This window comes from Syzygium oleosum, unplaced genomic scaffold (genome assembly GCF_021117445.2).
Source record: "Syzygium oleosum isolate NSW1041296 unplaced genomic scaffold, Sole_v2.1 Sole_v2.20, whole genome shotgun sequence".
Classification (NCBI taxonomy): Eukaryota; Viridiplantae; Streptophyta; class Magnoliopsida; order Myrtales; family Myrtaceae; genus Syzygium; species Syzygium oleosum.
This window is the reverse complement of record NW_026607504.1, coordinates 3,143,341-3,161,310: the sequence shown is the minus strand read 5'-3', so window position 1 is coordinate 3,161,310 and position 17,970 is coordinate 3,143,341. Positions and strand designations below refer to the sequence as shown.

General features: G+C 40.5%; 2 protein-coding genes across 7 annotated transcripts; one reads left to right on the top strand and one right to left on the bottom strand.

Moving 5' to 3' along the window:
- Positions 1-3,674: 3,674 nt before the first annotated feature.
- On the top strand, positions 3,675-6,633 carry LOC115691068 (uncharacterized). 3 transcript variants are annotated; one of them, XM_030617630.2, is made up of 4 exons: positions 3,679-4,586; positions 5,891-5,983; positions 6,122-6,189; positions 6,279-6,633. In XM_030617630.2, the coding sequence occupies exons 1-4, from the start codon at positions 3,828-3,830 to the stop codon at positions 6,391-6,393; spliced, it is 1,035 nt and encodes a 344-aa protein (XP_030473490.2). In that variant the 5' UTR covers positions 3,679-3,827; the 3' UTR covers positions 6,394-6,633. The 3 variants fall into 3 exon arrangements, with proteins under 3 accessions (XP_056176621.1, XP_056176622.1, XP_030473490.2); XM_056320647.1 differs by lacking the exon at positions 5,891-5,983 and having other exon boundaries at positions 3,677-4,586; XM_056320646.1 differs by lacking the exons at positions 5,891-5,983; positions 6,122-6,189; positions 6,279-6,633 and adding an exon at positions 4,754-5,349 and having other exon boundaries at positions 3,675-4,586.
- A 114-nt stretch (positions 6,634-6,747) lies between these two features.
- On the bottom strand, positions 6,748-10,184 carry LOC115691067 (probable LRR receptor-like serine/threonine-protein kinase At3g47570). 4 transcript variants are annotated; one of them, XM_056320644.1, is made up of 3 exons: positions 9,703-10,183; positions 7,408-9,494; positions 6,748-7,203 (listed from the first exon to the last, which is right to left on the bottom strand). In XM_056320644.1, the coding sequence occupies exons 1-3, from the start codon at positions 9,918-9,920 to the stop codon at positions 6,836-6,838; spliced, it is 2,673 nt and encodes an 890-aa protein (XP_056176619.1). In that variant the 5' UTR covers positions 9,921-10,183; the 3' UTR covers positions 6,748-6,835. The 4 variants fall into 4 exon arrangements, with proteins under 4 accessions (XP_056176619.1, XP_030473489.2, XP_056176620.1 ...); XM_056320645.1 differs by having other exon boundaries at positions 6,761-7,203; positions 7,408-8,078; positions 9,703-10,178; XM_030617629.2 differs by having other exon boundaries at positions 6,750-7,203; positions 7,408-10,183.
- Positions 10,185-17,970: the final 7,786 nt, after the last annotated feature.

Sequence of the window (17,970 nt, the reverse complement as noted above, 5' to 3'; positions counted from 1 at the left end):
TCTGAGACGAGCTTTGAGCTGCGTAAAGATGAGCGGCCATTGATGGGGCTTTGAAGAGGAAGCCTAGAGCCAAATGGAAGAAACAAGGGTTGAAGAGAAGGAACTGAGATTGATGGGAGATTTATAAGAGGAAAGAGATGAATACGGTGAAGGAAAGGAATCACGGTGGAAAAGGGCTCGACAGTATCTATTGGGTGACAGAGGTGATAAAATATACAGCCGTCCATAAAGTTAAACAAGGAAAAAGTGTGAAAAAGTGAAGGGCTTTGAAAGTTATAGGAGGGAATGAGTGAGAAGATGAGATTGGAACAAAGTGGAAGCAAGGTATCAGTGGGGGTGTGTTCATATGTGACAAGAAGGGATGCTATCGCTATTGCTAGCTGTACACAAATCTTGTTGGAGGTTAATGTCTTTCTTTACTTAGTCAGCTATCTTTATCTTTCTTTCTGAATCTTTAAATCTTGTTTCATATGCATTCTTTTCCCCCTTCATTCCATTTCCAACATTTAGCAGAATCTCTTTGATTGATGCTGAATTTGCAACCCAAGAAATGGGTGGAATTCGACATCCAACCTCGTTGGATCTACTAAATTGCAGTTAGATGTTCTGTAAAGATCTCTTTCCAACTCTCAAACCACACGCCAGGAATAGATCACATCACCGCACTGTTTCCTCACGATGAAAGACACGATGCGAAGCTAAAGCCTTGAACAATATCTGAGCATGCTTGCTTGTGCATAATGACAAGACTTGGCAAAGAAAGTCGACGTTAAAGACAGGCAACCGGCAGCACTGGATGGGTTTATCGAAATAAACAAACCCTTTTCGTGACTAAGATGCGCAATTAGTGTTAATCGTACGTCAACCTTGATAGGACATGTTGCTTCCATAGGCGATCGCCACAATGCAACGTAGTTTTCCGTTAATAGAAAAAGATGGAGTTCGTGAAATCCAATCCTTGCAAGAAAACAACTTCTGGACTCTTCAAATCACTTTGCCTATGTATCTGCTTGCCCATTCCCTACCATGCGCATGAAGGAACGCACTAAATTATGATGAGATTCAAGCCACTACGACACGCTTCGACATAATGCGCTAGTTATATAACGGCGCGTTCTAACTCTATGTAATCGTTGTGTTTCTTTGATTTTCCTCACGGTTTGTACACCATGACTGGATGTTGAAGTCATGTGAGGGAAGAAAACAAAGGATTACGACATGCTATGACAAAAGAGCTACCATCAAATCCAAGCCTATATGAGGCACTACAAGTATTGCGTTAAAACTAAAAAGGCATTTTCGTAGCGCATTGCAACCCGTTATACTCTTTCGATTTTTTTCTTATGATCTTTTCACTACAACGGAATATTGATGCCACGCTATGGAAAGGGCTATAACACTTTCAATGGAATGTACTAAACTCCGACGAAATTCAAGCCCATATGATGCCCTACGACGTATTGCAGAAGCACTACGACTTCACATTCCGCACGTCGTTACTCTTTGTAATCCATCTATTCCTTTGATTTTTCTTTTTGAGTCTATCTACTCCTACCGTTATTGAAGAAATTCGCTAGCAATTTGAAAGAAAATATTTGACTTAAAATTTTTTGAGCATAAGTTCCGTTATTGAAAACTGATCAAGTAATTGATTCGAAATCATCATAGATATGTTGTGCTCAATTATCGCATTTATTACTTATATACATAATGTAGAAATTTATCTGATATGAAGACCCTCATTTTATAATTATGCAGCATTACAGGTCAATTTTTGAAAAAGCAGAGAGCAAAAAAGAGTAGAAAAATTGAACTTGAAAACAAGGGGCAACCCCCTTTTCTAAAACAAAAGGGGATATGCGCACTGGAAGTCCTAAAACTTATCACGAAAGTACAATCAATTTCTCAATTATCGCATTTATTACTTATATATATATAATGTAGAAATTTATCTGATATGAAGACCCTCATTTTATAATTATGCAGCATTAAAGATCACTTTTTGAAAAAACAGAGAGCAAAAAAGAGCAGAATAATTGAACTTGAAAACAAGGGGCAACCCCCTTTTCTAAAATAAAAAGGGGATATGTGCACTGGAAGTCCTAAAACTTATCATGAAAGTACAATCAAATTTTAAAACTTATCAAATTGGTTTAATTGAATCCTTTCGTTAACTTCGTTCAATTTAACTAATAGAAAATGTTGACATGACTTTTTTTATACTATTTTCTTTATTCTACGTGGCAACAACGTGGTTAAAATGACGTCGTTTTGGTTAAAATCTGATTTTTAATATAAATTTTAAATAAATTCAATTTAAAAATAAGCTAAATTTAACAAAAAAAAAAGGGAAGGGAGAAACTAGGTGGGAGGGGTGTTGAATTTACATCTTCGACTAGTTTGTGTGGAAATCATTTGCAGATAATCGAAGGGAAGAAGGAAGAAACTCTAATCGAAGACAAAGGTTTTGAGTCTCAAGCTATTGCAAAAACTCCAACTGGAAGAGAGGGTTTACATGAAGAGAGAGCTGCTCAATCAATCAGAAAGAAAGGAAAAGAAGTCTTAGAAGAAAACGATGTCGTCTCGTCTGGTACACAAATATATTCTCTCGAAGTTTCCAGCAGTACGTGCCAGCATCAGAAGAATTGTATTCTCAATAACCGTTTAGCAACTCTGAGCTTTGAAGAATTAGAGTGACGAGAAGAAGAATATGTGAAGGAATTTCTATATTTTTATTCCTTTATTTTTTTTGTGTGTTGAGCTGTAATTCAAGTATTGGCTGCTCTGGATCTAGATTTTTCGGTCATATAAATTGTAAAAATGAATGCCGAAGAAGATGAGCTCTTAGATGAAAAGTTTCATGAGAATGAAGGAAATGGCTATGGGAGCAAGATTTCTTTCTATTATGCTTTAATTATTTCCTTCTTTTATTCAGTTTTCTTCATGGTATCAGAGCTAGAGATTCTGAGTTCAAATCTTTCTAGGCCCAATTTAGTTCCCCATTTAAATATGTCAACACTTAGTACTAGACAAAAAGACCTGATTAAGCGTGAGGGGAGTGTTAGAATAATTAAATACTAAATTATGCCTTCATCTAACAGTTTAAGTTTTTAGAACAGTTGACAGTGGTCCTATAAAATTTCACATGGGGGTCGCTGGCCCTCGCCCAGACTTGGCCGAGAGTCGGCTGCTAGTGGCGACCCTTGACCCTCGGCCATCCCCCACCCACACTGGCCTTTGGCGGCTATGAGAGCTGCTCCCTTACCATTTGGTTAGTCCTTTTTTTTATTTTTTATTTTAGCTTATTTTCAAATTCTATTTAAATAAATTTTGAATTAAAAATCAGATTAGTCCAAAACGACGTCGTTTTAGCCGCGTTATCGCCATGTAGGATAGAAAAAAATAAAAATAACCACACGTCAGCATATTCCGGTAGTCAAATTAGACGGAGTTAACGGAATGACTCGATCGAATCGTAATTTAATTGCACTTTCGCGATAAGTTTCAGGATTCATTGCACTTTTGCGATAAGTTTTAAGATCTCCGGGACTCATGTCCAAAAAACAAGAACAAAACACTAAGGGCAGGGTCCCTCCTTGCCCTTTCTTCTTGGATCGACAGCGACATGCGTGTCTGTCGGGCGTTCAGAAATTTAAGAATAACAAAGGAAGAGCAATGACATGGGTGTCCCTCTCTCACGAACTTGTTCTCCTGTTCCTTCGTCTGCAAGTGATCATGCACGCTTCAAATGCCAAAACTGAGAGCAATATCATATTTGAGATTCCTTAAGATTTTCCAATATATAATAATCCTAACATGATTGAACAATGGAACACACCATCTTCAAGCACCTTCACACCACCACTTCAATGGCCTCCTCCACACTCCTCCACCTCCTCTCCTCCTACCTCTCCACCACCATTGGCATCCTCAGGAGCATGCTCTCGCACCTCCTGACCCTCCACAAGACGCCATTCCTGGTCGTGCTCGTCGACGTATCCCTGTCGCTCTACTTCTGGTCGTGTGGCCTCTCGCCCTGCTCTGTGGACTTGGACGACGAGCAGACCACCATCCACTTCTGGGGCTCTGCTCACAGGAGGTCCAGGAAGCCATGTCTGGTCTTCATCCATGGCTACGGAGGCAACTCGAGGTGGCAGTTCTGGGCCCAAGTGGGCCCTTTGTCTCAAAGCTTCAACATTTTCATACCGGACTTGCTCTTCTTTGGGAAATCACACACGCTGAGTCCTCAGAGGAGTGACGTGTTTCAGGCGACATGCATTGTGGAGGGTCTCAGGAAACTGGGGGTTGATAAGTACTCAATTTATGCGATCAGCTATGGTGGGTTTGTGGGGTACAGGATGGCTGAGGTTGGTGGTGATAAAGTTGAGAAATTGGTGATTGTCAGCACTGGGATTGGGTGTACAGATGAGCAGAAGTTCGAGCAGCTGAGGAAGATTGGCAGAAATCCCTTGGAGCTTCTTTTGCCTGAGAAGCCTCAGGATTTGAGGGTTCTGATGAATTTGTCAATCTATAAGTTCAATCCTTTCATTTGGGCCCCCAATTTCTTCCTCCAGCAGTTCATTGATGTGAGCTAACATTCTCTCTTTATATTGCCCTTCAAAGTTGTGCCCTGTTTATTGCTTGATGCAGTTGCCAGTCTCAGGCTCTGAGGTGTCCACTCAAGTTGTCTTTGCTTGGCTAGATAAATCAGTCTATAGAAGAATTTGACTGGTAATTTTATTCTGTCTTGCAGTTATATGCTGGTTTTGAAAGATCTGGAGTCATGAAAAATAAAGTGAAAAGGAAAGGGTATGAATCTTTAGGAGTTTTTCCCTCAACTAAAGAGAGGGCATTTTTGAGAAATTTGGCTTTTAAATGGTTACAAAGGAGAGAATCGTATTGTAGTGACTTTTGGCATTTAGAATCCAAATGTCATCATTAGTTATAGTATGATGGAATTAGAATTACCTTGGTTTGGATCCTGGCTTTGACAGGTTGAAACTGATGGACTACCTCAAAACAGAATTTTCTTCATCTGATTACCCTACTTGAATTGGAATCTCTCCATAAAATTCCACAACTTTTGCTACCAAGAAGTGTTGTTTGAGTTAGGGGTGTCGGTCCTCGGTGGATTGTCGAGAATCGACAATGTGACTATTGGCTCCAAAAGTTTGGAACCGAGAATCGACCAGTCGAATCTAGACCTATCGTGTCCCGACCCCTTTTTTGTTTTGCGTAAAAAATCAAATTCTTTTTAATAAGCTATAAACACATTTCACTGTTACAATATGTTGTTGTCTCTTATGTTGAAGACCTAGTTTGACTTTTAGAGAGTTGCAAAAATTTTTTTTTTTTTTTAGATGAGGCTTTAAAACTGATTAAACCTGGGAACTGAACTGGTTGAACTGATAAGAACCAGTTCTCAGAAAAAACCAACAGTTTGGCCCTTAGAACTGGGAAGGAACCGATTTTCCCTTAGATTTGACCTTGCAACGGTTGGTCAGGCCGGTTTGGTCCGCTTCTCGGGTTGAACCTGACTCGGTGCACACCCCTGGAGTTAGTTTTGGTGATTCATCGTCTATGTTTGCTTCTATGATTAGTTCATAGGTCACCGCTAAAGGTGATCAACAGCAGATGGCTCGCTTGGCCCCTAAGGCCTGAGAGGTAAATTGGCAAGCTTGGGCAAAGGTCTTACATGAGGAAACCTGGCCCGCTTATCTTTGGCTCATCCCGGCCAAAAATTCCTGCTCTATAATTTTTATGATATGGGCGGGTTTGAGCAACACATTGGCATGACCTTTGTGTCTGTTCCGAACCCGCCCGATGATCAACTTTAGTCACCACCTGGATCTTCCTTCATTTTCCTGTAGTCACAGGCCTACTTTTTCAGGTCATGTGCAACAATTACAGGAAAGAAAAATCGGAGCTAGCAGAATACTTGATCTTCAGAAAAGCAGACAGCAACCTTCCTGTTTTGACTCAGGTAGTTCATTCACATGGGCGGTTGTACTACTTATGAACCAATGTATTCAAAGACATCATATGTGAGATGTGTGCGCAATCATATCATTGCAAAATGACTATACCGCTTAGCAATTCATTTTTTGGGTGGTATTTGCAGGAAACGTTGATTATATGGGGAAATCAGGATAAGGTTTTCCCATTGAGCTTTGCGCATCACTTGCAAAAGTAAGGTTTTCTTAATGTGTATTCTTTAAATCAGTGTCTTGGTTTGCTTAAATGTTACCAATATGAAAATTTAAATCTACAATTCTCAGGCATCTGGGACCCAAGTCGAAGCTAGAGATCATCAAGGACACAGGTCACGCTGCAAACGTCGAATCCCCTGGAGCTGTGAACAATTCTATAAGAGCCTTTATCCTCGGTAAATGAACACGAAAAAAGATGTTAGCATTTTGATTGCGACTTTCAGTATTTAAGTTAGGAATATGTTGTGCATTGCAACAACTGAAGAAGTAGAATTTGCTTCTCTAAAAGATCTGAACTTTAGCTGATGCTCTCTGATTCAAGCAATCCTTCAAGTATCTATATAGGTAAACCATTCCTATTGATGCATCAAAGTTTACTTCAGGAAAGTCGATTAGAAACAGCATCACTGAAAGAGGTTAAATGCTATGAAAATTTAAGATTACTTCATTGTCCAACCATGGGTTTTGGAATTGGGTAATTCTTATAGGACGAACTATAATACAAACGTAGCTAGTATATCTTTTAACTTGGTTTTTCATCTACTACCTTCCCAAGTACTTCTGGTTCTCACCCCTACGCATTACTTTTATGACGACTAGCCGAAATTATTACACATCCATTTATTTTAGATCCTTTCTCTGAGTGATTGCAACTTCACGACGACCTCCTTCATGTCGAGTCGTTCTCCAGGTTGTACGGCGGAGCATAAGATGCCAATTTTCAGAATAGAGGTCAAGCTCTCTTGAGCTTTGCTTTGCTTTCTCGAAGTGGTTGCCCTGTCGATGTCTTGATGGTGGAAGACTTCTTCGAGTAGTTTCGAGTCAACTATTTCGGCCACTCCATCCGGAATAGCCTTGTTCACATAGCTATGGAGGCTGAGATCTTCCATGAACATCTCATCAGTGGGCTTCTTCCCGGTGAACATCTCCATCACTAGAATCCCAAAGCTGTACACATCCCCCCAAGTTGAAATCTCACCAGCCATTCCATATTCTTCACCAAAACACATTACAAGTTTGCCATAAGTTCAACATACATAATCCCAAAACATCTGTATATGAGCATTCTCGAAAAGAAAAGAGGTTCACTTCTGCAGTCCAATTTTGAAATGTCTTTTGTTCAATTTTAAAGGGTCCTGAAAAATGAAGGATCTAGGAGATATCTCTTTCTAAGATTATATGGCGAGAAAAAAGTTACCTGGAGCTACATATCCAATAGTACCCTTAAAGGCACCAGTACTAGTACTCATGCTCGAGTGAATCTGAGGGTTCTTATCATTGAGGAGCCTCGCTAACCCGAAATCGCCGACATGAGCGGTCATATTTCTGTCGAGGAGGACGTTGCTTGGCTTAAGATCACAGTGAACAACTGTAGGGTCCACACGGTGATGGAGATAGTCCAGAGCCTGAGCTATGTCAATGGCTATGCTAACCCTCTGCACAAAACTGAGTTGCCTCCGGCCAGAATTCTGGTCATTTGCATTATCTACATGCAACCACTTCTCCAGACTCCCATTCGGCATGTAGTCGTAGACCAACGCCTTGAACTCGTTCCCAGCAAAATCAATGCTCGAGCAAGAAGTGACTATCTTCAAGAGATTCCGATGCCGGATGGATCTTAACGCTTCGCATTCTGCTATAAAGCTCTTCGAAGCTCCGCGTTGCTGGAGGTCGAGCACTTTCACTGCAACCACCAATTCTCCACTGCATCCCTTGTACACTGAACCGTAACTGCCAGTCCCTATCTTTTTAGCTGAAGAGAAACCATCTGTTGCTCTGGAAAGCTCAGCATATGTAATCTTCTGAAATTTCTTTTCATCCTCCGCAGGAGTCGTCTCGAACGATTTCTTCCTCCTAACACTTTTCCTCCTATAAAGTATGAGAATGGAACATATCAAGATCGCGCATGTTCCAACAGAAACTACGAGGATTAGCAATATCCTGATATATAAACGTCGCCACAACTTCCTGGAATGAACTCTAGGGGGTGTGCATTTCTGCAGATGCAATGCTGCGGGGCCCCCACAAAGATTTCCGTTTCCTGCAATTGAGATTTCACTTGCGTTGTTGAAGATTCCACCTTCCGGGACCTCACCTTCCAGATGATTAAACGACAAGTCCAAATGTGTTAGGAAGGTAAGAGAGCCGAGGAAACTGGGGATTTTGCCTGTGAAGTTGTTGCGTGAGAGATCGAGTTCTTGAATCCCCTTCAGACTTTTCAAGGAGGAAGGAATCGATCCTTCGAAAAGATTTCCCCTTAGATACAAGAATTCCAAGCTATCACAGGTTACGAGGGAACTAGGTAGCTCTCCTGATAGTCTGTTCTTTGATAAGTCTAGATGTGAGATCTGTCTCATTTTTCCTATTTCTATCGGTATTGGACCGGTTAGCTTATTTTCAGACAAATCTAACCATTCTGTTATGGAAGGAATACCAATGACCTCTTTAGGTATAGTACCTGAAAGGTTATTATTTGCCAGAGAGAGCCTCTGAAGACTCTGACAGTTTCCTACGGTTGAAGGTATGTTTCCCTGGAGAGAATTATCATTCAAGCCGAGTTCTACCAAGGAAGTAAGGTTACCAATGGATTGAGGAATTTCCCCCGAAAATTTGTTGCCGAAAATTGACAAAACCTGTAGGTTCTTCATAAGCCCTATGGAGGCGGGGATTTGTCCAGTGAAGAGATTCTCCTCCATGCTGATCAAGATCAGGTTTTCAAGCTTTTGAATGTCATTCGGGATGCGACCGGAAATTCTATTCGCTCCCATCAGAAGGTAATTGAGGTTGAAAGAGAGATTGGTTACGTGATTTGGCAAAACCCCACTGAGACTGTTGTTGTTGAAGGCAAGGACCTCAAGTTTCGTGCAGTTCACTAATGAGGAAAGAAATCCAAGGTCATTCCCTTTCCCAAATCCAAGCTCGTTCATCCCGAGATTCAACTCCACGAGGTTTTTCAACTTCCCCAAATCACGAGGTATTGAACCGGTCAACTGGCCAAATGCAATATGAAGCCACTCGAGCTTAGTTGCATTAGATATGGAGGTTGGAATTGAACCGTAAAACTGGTTTTTTCCCAAGAGAAGAATCCGAACATTCGGAAGAGTAAATCCTATATCGGGTGGAATTTCTCCGACAAGTTGGTTCTCCGCAACAGCAAAGTACTCCATAAGAGAGAGATTGAAAAGCTGAGCAGGAATCGAACCTGTTAACAGTCCGTTTGATGAGATTTGGAACATGCGGAGCTGCCTCAACTGGCCGAGCTCTCTAGGAATGTCGCCGCTGAGTCTGTTTTCAGATAGAGAAAAGTCCCTGAGAAACGTGAGGTTCGCTAGTGATTTCGGGATTGGACCTGTCAAGTTGTTGACAGCAAGTCCTAATCCCGTAAGCTTTTCGAGCTTGCCCAGCTCCGGTGGAATTCTTCCTTCGAGGCTGTTTGCAACTAAATCGAGAATCCTCAGGTCCGAGCACTGAGTGAGATTTATAGGAATCTCACCTTGCAAAAGATTCTGGGTGAGTACGATCACTCGAAGCCGATACAGACGTCCCACTTCTTTCGGGATCTTGCCGTGGAAGTAATTGTGCCGCAGATTGACACTCCTCACGAATGTCAAGTTTCCTATATGCGGTGAGATAGTACCTGTCAAGTTCCTGGACTGGAGGTCTAGCACCACGACTCTCTCGTGTCGAGCACCGCAAATAACCCCGTTCCATCGGCAAAAATGGACCGAATCGTTCCAATTGCTCAGCGTGGCAAAAGGGTCATGGGTTATCTGGTTCTTGAAGGCCAATAAGGCCAGTTTATCTGTGTCATTCCCAAGTTTAGCAGAGTGAGAGAGAGTGAAGTAAGTGCATGGAAGCAGGAGGCAGAGATTGAAGATGACAGGGTGTGGAGTGAAAGGAAGAAGCTTTCTCGATTCCATTTTGATACAATTCATGTTGAGATTTTTTAGTATATCGTATCCTGATTTTATAGAGTCCATGCTACCTAGAAACGAGGCCTGTCTTGGAGAGAAACTAGGGTGGTGGAAATTCCTGCAGAAAAGGCCAAAAAGTGTTCATGGGAGAGAGAGATCCTGGCAGCAAATGAAGTGGACATTAACGTGGAAAAAAGAGAGAATCTTGGTCAATATCAGGATGATTTGTCGTCTGCATTTCACCAGTGAAAAGAACTATGCAGAGCAAAGCGCGTGATCACGTGCTCTTTTTTCCAGCTGTCGCCTTCAATTTTTCTGTTGACTTTGGAACTGCATTAATTGACTGATGTGGTCTGAGCACAGAATGTCGAATGTGAACATGATCAATTGGGAGATTCCCTGGAAAGAGGAGTTATTTGTGATGGAAGCAATTGGTGGGTTCGGTACAGAGGGTCCTTGCCCATGGTATCATATATGTGCGGAATGGATTTGAGTTGACTAGGAAATTAGGGCGTAAGGCAAGGGCTGTTCATGTCTCTGCATGCATGTAATTTCCAAGCATGTGTAGCATCAAAATGAATACGTTCATGCTTTGTTGGGTCTGGCAACGAGTAAATACCTAGTTGACATAGACGTTCAAAGTCGTTCGATTGTTTATCCCAAAAAAAAAAAGATTGTTCGATCACATCTTAAGGGTATGTATCATATCCTTCAAATATTTATATAACATTCACGTATCATTTATGACATATAGGAACCAGTAGACAATCAAGTCGTTCATTCGACGGAATAATGTCATAATCGAGCACATCATGTGTCGTGGTGGACGACCACTTTAGTGGTGCTCGATGACTTAGCGTGGGACAGAACTGAGATGAGGGGCCATGGGACCGAGCTACGTAGTCCCTGTGGATTAACTTAGATGTTGGTATGGTGGTCTAGAGTCTTTTTCCTTGTTGCTTCTCATAACACTCCTCCATTGGCAATCAAATCAAGATGAAACTTTTCCCTTTAAGAAAATATCAAGGAACTTAAGGAAAAAATCACCAAAAACTTCAAATTATATTCAGTATAATACATTTATCCCAAACCTTTTTTTGTGACATAAAAACTCCAAACTAATGTTCGAGTAACTCATTTACCCTCCGTTACGATTCTGTTAAAAATCACTGTTAAATTTTGATGTAACTTTGATGTGGCGTTGATGTGGCGTCGCGTGAGCGCTCCGTTAGAAAATTAAAACTAAAAAAGAAAAAAAATCAAAGCACCGTCATCGCGGTTACTGTTCATCGTCGGACGACGATCCTCAATCAAAGGTTGTCCATGCTTCTCCGACCTGGGGTCGAGGACATGGGGCTCTGTCCACCTCGAATCTAAGGTCACCGCAGCAGTCCGGTGACTAAAGAGCAGTACTCGTCGTTCGAGAGCAAGATCTGGCTCTCCTTGTTTCTTTCATTTTTTTCCCTCGATCGTCCTCCTCTTTCTCACGAGTTCCTGCACTACTGGGGGCTACTCTCCATGTCCTTAATCCATTTCGGTAACAATCAGTAGCTGTTGAACCTTTTCCCTCTTCTTTCTCGAAGCCGCGGAATTTCGCCGTATTGCAGAAGAAGCGGCGATCAAAGCGGCGAAGTCTATGGATTGACTTTGCCAGTATTTGACAGACGAAAAGCAGAGGAAGAATATTTGACCAAGAAAAAGTAAAAGGAACAATGGAGGAGTTTACCCAGAAAGATGAACACTAGAGAAACAAGCGAGGATATTACAACACAAGAATAACAGAGATGAATTGTGCACGGCCGAATGTCCGGGCGGATCTGGGCAGCGATTAACGAGCGCTCGAAGATGATGAAAAGTAACCACAACGAAGGGTGCTCGAGTTTTATTTAGTTTTTATTTTTATTTTGAATTTTTTCTAACATGGCAACATGTCAGATTTTAACGTTGAATTTGCGTGTTAGTTTGGAGTTTTTTGTATTAAAAAAATGTTTGAAGTAAATATGTCATAACGAGTATAATTTGGGATTTTTGGTGGTTTTTTTTTCAATTAACTAATCAAATGATATCTTCATATAGTGATATGGTAGTAATTTAGAATTGAGAAACTTGTTTGTCCACTTTGAAATGTGGAAATATCAAAGTTGGAAAGTCATCAATAATCCACCAACCAAATATGTTGTTAGTTTTAGCGCTAATTAATTACTCACCATCTTGGTGAGGACAAACAACTTGCCATCAGATCGTATAATTATCATTGATTTCTAATTAAGTTCTAGATTTGAAAGCATGTCTAGGGGTCGAATCATGTTTCAATTGAGCCAACACAATGCAAGCTCGAGCCTGATTAATGATTAAAATTCGCACTTGAGCTAAGTTTGATTTGATTACAGTCAATTCCCGAAGGAACTTGAACTTGAGCTTAATGAGCTTGAATATTTTTCCCTCTTTATATATATTATATATTTTTGGGTATAATATGCATTTAGAAAATTCTGTGAATAAGTTTTATGATTGTTAACTATTTAAGGAAAAACAATGCAAGCTTGATTAGGAGATCATGCTCTTCAGCCTGTCGAGTTGATTATGGATGAGTTCGAGCTGAATTCGAGGAGGCATTAGATCAAGTTCGATAGCAACTTGAGACCAAGTCGCACCAGACGAGTCGATCTCCGATGATTATCTAAACAAGCTGGAGCTACTCACGCTTAACTCACTATTAGGTCGATTTGTTGTTTGCATTGCACCAGTGAATCAACAATGCAGAGAGTAGAGCACTTGAGCATGTGCTCTATCCTGGAAAGATAAAGAGTCGTTTGTGATTGAAGCAATTGGTGGGTTCGGTACAGAGGGTCCATGCCCATCGTATTATATGTATGGAGTGGATTTGAGTTAGACTAAGAAAGTAGGGCATAAGACAAGGGCTGTTCTTGTCCCCGCATGGATATAGTTTCCAAGCATGTGTACCATCACGATGAATCCGTTCGCGCTTTGTTGGGGCTGGCGATGAGTGAATACCTAGTCGTTCAAAGTCTTTCGATCACGTCTTTAGGGTATGTATAAGATTCGTAAGATATTGATATAACATTCTCGTGTCATTTATGACATACAAGAACCAGTAGACGAGCAAGCCGTTCATTCAAAAGTCAAATCCCCTGGAGCTGTGAACAATTTTATAAGAGCCTCTATACTCGATAAATGAACGTGATAGAAGAAGTTTGCATTTTGATTGCAACTTTTGGTATTTATGTTAGGAATATGTTGTGCATTGCAACAACTAAAGAAGTGGAATTTGCTTCTCTAATAGATCTGAACTTTTGTTGATGCTCTCAGATTCAAGTAATCCTTCTAGTAACCATACAGGTAAACGATTCCTCTTGATGCATCTAAGTTTACTTCAGAAAAGTCGATTAGAAACAGCATCACAGAGAAAGGACAAATGCTATGCGAATTTAAGATTACTTCATTGTCCAACCATGGGTTTTGGAGTTGGGTAAATCTTATGAGACGAAATATAATACAAACCTAGCTTGTACATCTTTTAACTTAGTTTTTCATCTTCTTCCTTCCTAAGTACTTCTGGTACTCACCCTACGCATTACTTTTATCACGACTGGCCGAAATTATTACACATCCAAATAGATAGAAATATCTCAAGCAAGAGCTGTTTTAGTGTCCCAAGCACTCTCCGACCGCGAGAGATGGAACATTCCCAAGCATGAGAGATCAATAAGCGTAAAATCCCGAGGGCGATTTTGACAGAGGGTTAATGAAGATCTTTATGAAACAAAAAAATTAGAGTGAAATTGAAATTTGACCTAAAGTTGGAATTTTTTTATGAGATAAAAAAAGTTTAGGGTAAAATTGGTACCGAACCTAAAGTTGAGGATTTTTTACGAAACAAAAAAAAAGTTTATGGTAGAATTGGGATTGGACCTAAAATTAAGGGTTTTTTATGAGATAAAAAAAAGTTTAAGGTAGAATTGGAATATGACTTAAAGTTGAAAGTTTTTTATGAAGTAGAATTGAGATAAAAGCTAAAGTTTGAGGTTTTTTTGGATGTTAGGCCTCAGTTAACCTAGAAACGTGACCTGTCCTGGAGAGAAACTGGGTTGGTGGAAATTCCTCCAGAAAAGGCCAAGAAGTGTTCGTGGGAGAGAGAGAGATCCTGGCAGAAAACGAAGTGGACATTGACGTGGAAAATAGAGTGTCTTGGTCAATATCAGGGTGATTTTTTGTCAGTATTTCACCGGTGAAAAGAACAATGCAGAGCAAAGCGCTTGAGCATGTGCTCTTTTTTCCAGCTGTCGCCTTCAATTTTTCTGTTGACTTTGGAGATGCATTAATTGACCGATGTGGTCTGAACCCAGAATGTCGAATGTGAACATGATCAATTGGGAGGTTTCCTGGACAGAGGAGTTATTTGTGATGGAAGCAATTGGTGGGTTAGGTACAGAGGGTCCATGCCCATTGTATCATATGTACGGAATGGAATTGAGTTGACTAGGAAATTAGAGGGTAAGACGAGGGCTGTTCATGCGTGCATCGATGTAATTTCCAAGCATGTGCAGCATCAAGATGAATCCATTCACGCTTTGTTGGGTCTAGTAACGAGTAAATACCTAGTCACCTAAAGTTATTCGATGCCAATCGGCATGCGACCCTACTGATAAAGGGATTGTAAAGGGATTGGGAGGTGGGAACGTTAGTATCACAGGTGTAGAGTTCGACTCCCGCGTTCTGTAAAAGATAGAGCAAAAGTTAGAAAGTAAGGAGAGTTAGAGATAAGACAAATAAAAAAAAGAAAGTCGTTCGATTGTTTACCATAAAAATAAAAGTTGTTCGATTACATCTTAAGGGTATACATCAGATCCTTAAGAAATTTATATAATATTCTCGTACCATTTATGACATATAAGAACCAGTAGATGAGCAAACCGTTCGTTCAACAGAATAATGTCATAATTGAGCACATCACGCGCCGTGGTGTATGACCACTTTAGTAGTGCTCTATGAACTTAGTGCAGCACAGAAGAGAGATGAGGGGCCATGGGACCTAGCTACGTAGTCCCTGTGGATTAAAATAGATGTTGGTATAATATTCTCGTACCATTTATGACATATAAGAATCAATAGACGAGCAAACCGTTCGTTCGACGGAATAATGTCATAATTGAGCACATCATGCGCTGTGGTGGATGACCACTTTAGTAGTGCTCTATGAACTTAGGTCGGCACAGAAGAGAGATGAGGGGCCATGGTACTTAGCTACGTTGTACCTGTGGATTAAAATAGATGTTGGTACGGTGGTTAGGAATCTTTTTCCTTGTTGCTTCTCATAAGACTCCTCCATTGGCAATCAAATCAAGATGAAACTTTTCCTTTTAAGAGGAAACGTCAAGGAAGAAAATTAACTTAGGAAAAAACTACAAAAAATCTCAAACTATGCCCACCGCAATACATTTATTCCAAACTTTTTTTGTGACACCAAAAACCCCAAACTAACATCCGAGTGCCACATTTACTCTCCGTTAAGATTCTATTAAAAATCACCATTAAAATCTGACGTGGCTTTGATGTGGCATTGATGTGGCGCCACGCTAGCACCCCCGTCAGAAAATTAAACTAAAAAAAGAAAAAAATCGAAGCACTGTCATTGCGGTTACTGTTCATCGTCGGACCACGATCCTCTATCAAAGGTTGTCCATGCTTCCCGGACCTGGGATCAAGGACATGGGGCTCGGCCACCTCGAATCTAAGGTCGCCACAGCTGTCCGGTGACTAAAGACCTCACTCGTTGTTCAAGAGCGAGATCTCGCTCTGGTCGCTCCCATCTAAAGGTTCCCTTTTTCTTTCATTTTTCCCTCGATCGTCCTCCTCTTTCTCACGAGTTCCTGCACTACTGGGGCTACTCTCCATGTCCTTAATCCATTTCGGTAACAATCAGCAGCTGTTGAACCTTCTCCCACTTCTTCTCGAAGCCGCGGAATTTCGCCGTATTGCAGAAGAAGCGGCGATCAAAGTGGCGAAGTTTATGGATTGACTTTGCCAGTATTTGACTGACGAAAAGTAGAGGAAGAATACTTGACCAAGAAAAAGTAAAAGGAACAATGGAGGACTTTACCCAGAAAGATGAGCACTAGAGAAACAAGCAAGGATATTACAACACAAGAATAACAGAGATGAATTGTGCACAGCCGAATGTCCGGGCGGATCTGGGCAGCGATGAACGAGCGCTCCAAGATGATGAACGGTAACCACAATGAAGGGTGCTCGAGTTTTATTTAGTTTTTACTTTTATTCTAAATTTTTCTGAAGTGGCGCCACCTCAGATTTTAACGTTGATTTTAACAGAAACCTAATGGAGGGTAAATGTGTCACTCAGGTGTTAGTTTGAGGTTTTTGGTGTAACAAAAAAAAAAGTTTAGGGTAAATGTGTCACAAGAAACATAATTTGGTATTTTTTTTTCTAATTAACTAATCAAATGATATCTTGATACAATGATAGTGGTAGTAATTTAGAATTGAGAAACTTGTTTGTCCACTTTGAAATGTGGAAATATCAAAGTTGGAAAGTTATCAATCCACCAACCAATCATGTTGTTAGTTTTAGCACTAATTAACTATTCACCGTCTTGGAGAGGACAAACAACTTGCCATCAGATCGTATGGTTTTCATCGATCTCTAATTAAGTTCTAGGTTCGAAACCATGTTGAGGGGTCGAATCAAGTTTCAATTGAGTCAACACAATGCAAGCTCGAGCTTGATCAACGATTAAAATTCTCTCTCGAGCTTAGTTCGATTCGATTACAGTTAATTCTTGAGGGAACTTGAACTTGAGCTTAATGAGCTCGAATATTTTTCCCTCTCTCTATATATATTCTGTATATTTATTCTTGGATATAATATGCATTTAGAAAATTCTGTGAATAACTTTTATGATTGTTAACTATTTAAGGAAAAACAATGCAAGCTTGATTAGGAGATCGGGCTCTTCAGCCTGTCGAGCTGATTATGGATGAGTTCGAGCTCAATTCGAGGAGGTATTAGATCAAGTTCGATAGCAACTGAAGACCAAGTCGCACCAAGTCGATCTCAGATGATTATCTAAACAAGCTGGAGCTACTCACGCTTAACTCACTATTAGTTTGATTTGTTGTTTGCATTTCACCAGTGAAACAACAATGCAGAGAGTAGAGCACTTGAGCATGTGCTCTATCCTGGAAAGATAAAGAGTTACTTTGTGATTGAAGCAATTGGGGGGTTAGGTACAGAGGGTCCATGCCCGTTGTATTATATGTGTGGAGTGGATTTGAGTTGACCAAGAAATTAGGGCATAAGACAAGGGCATGAATATAGTTTCCAAGCATGTGTGCCATCACGATAAATCTGTTAGCGCTTTGTCAGGGTTGGCGACGAATGAATACCTAGTCATTCAAAGTCGTTCGATCACATCTTATGGGTATGTATTAGATCCGTAAGATACTGATATAACATTCTCGTGCCATTTATGAAGTATGAAAACGAGTAGACGAGCAAGCCGTTCATTCAAACATCAAATCCCTTGGAGTTGTGAACAATTTTATAAGAGGCTTTATCCTCGGTAAATGGGCGCAATAGAAGAAATTAGCATTTTGATATCAACTTTAGGTATTTAAGTAAGGAATATGTTGTGCATTGCAACAACTAAAGAAGTAGAATTTGCTTCTCTAATAGATCTGAACTTTTGCTGATGCTCTCAGTTTCAAGTAATCCTTATAGTATCCATATAGGTGAACGATTCCTCTTGATGCATCTAAGTTTACTTCAGAAAAGTCGATTAGAAACAGCATCACGGAGAAAGGTGAAA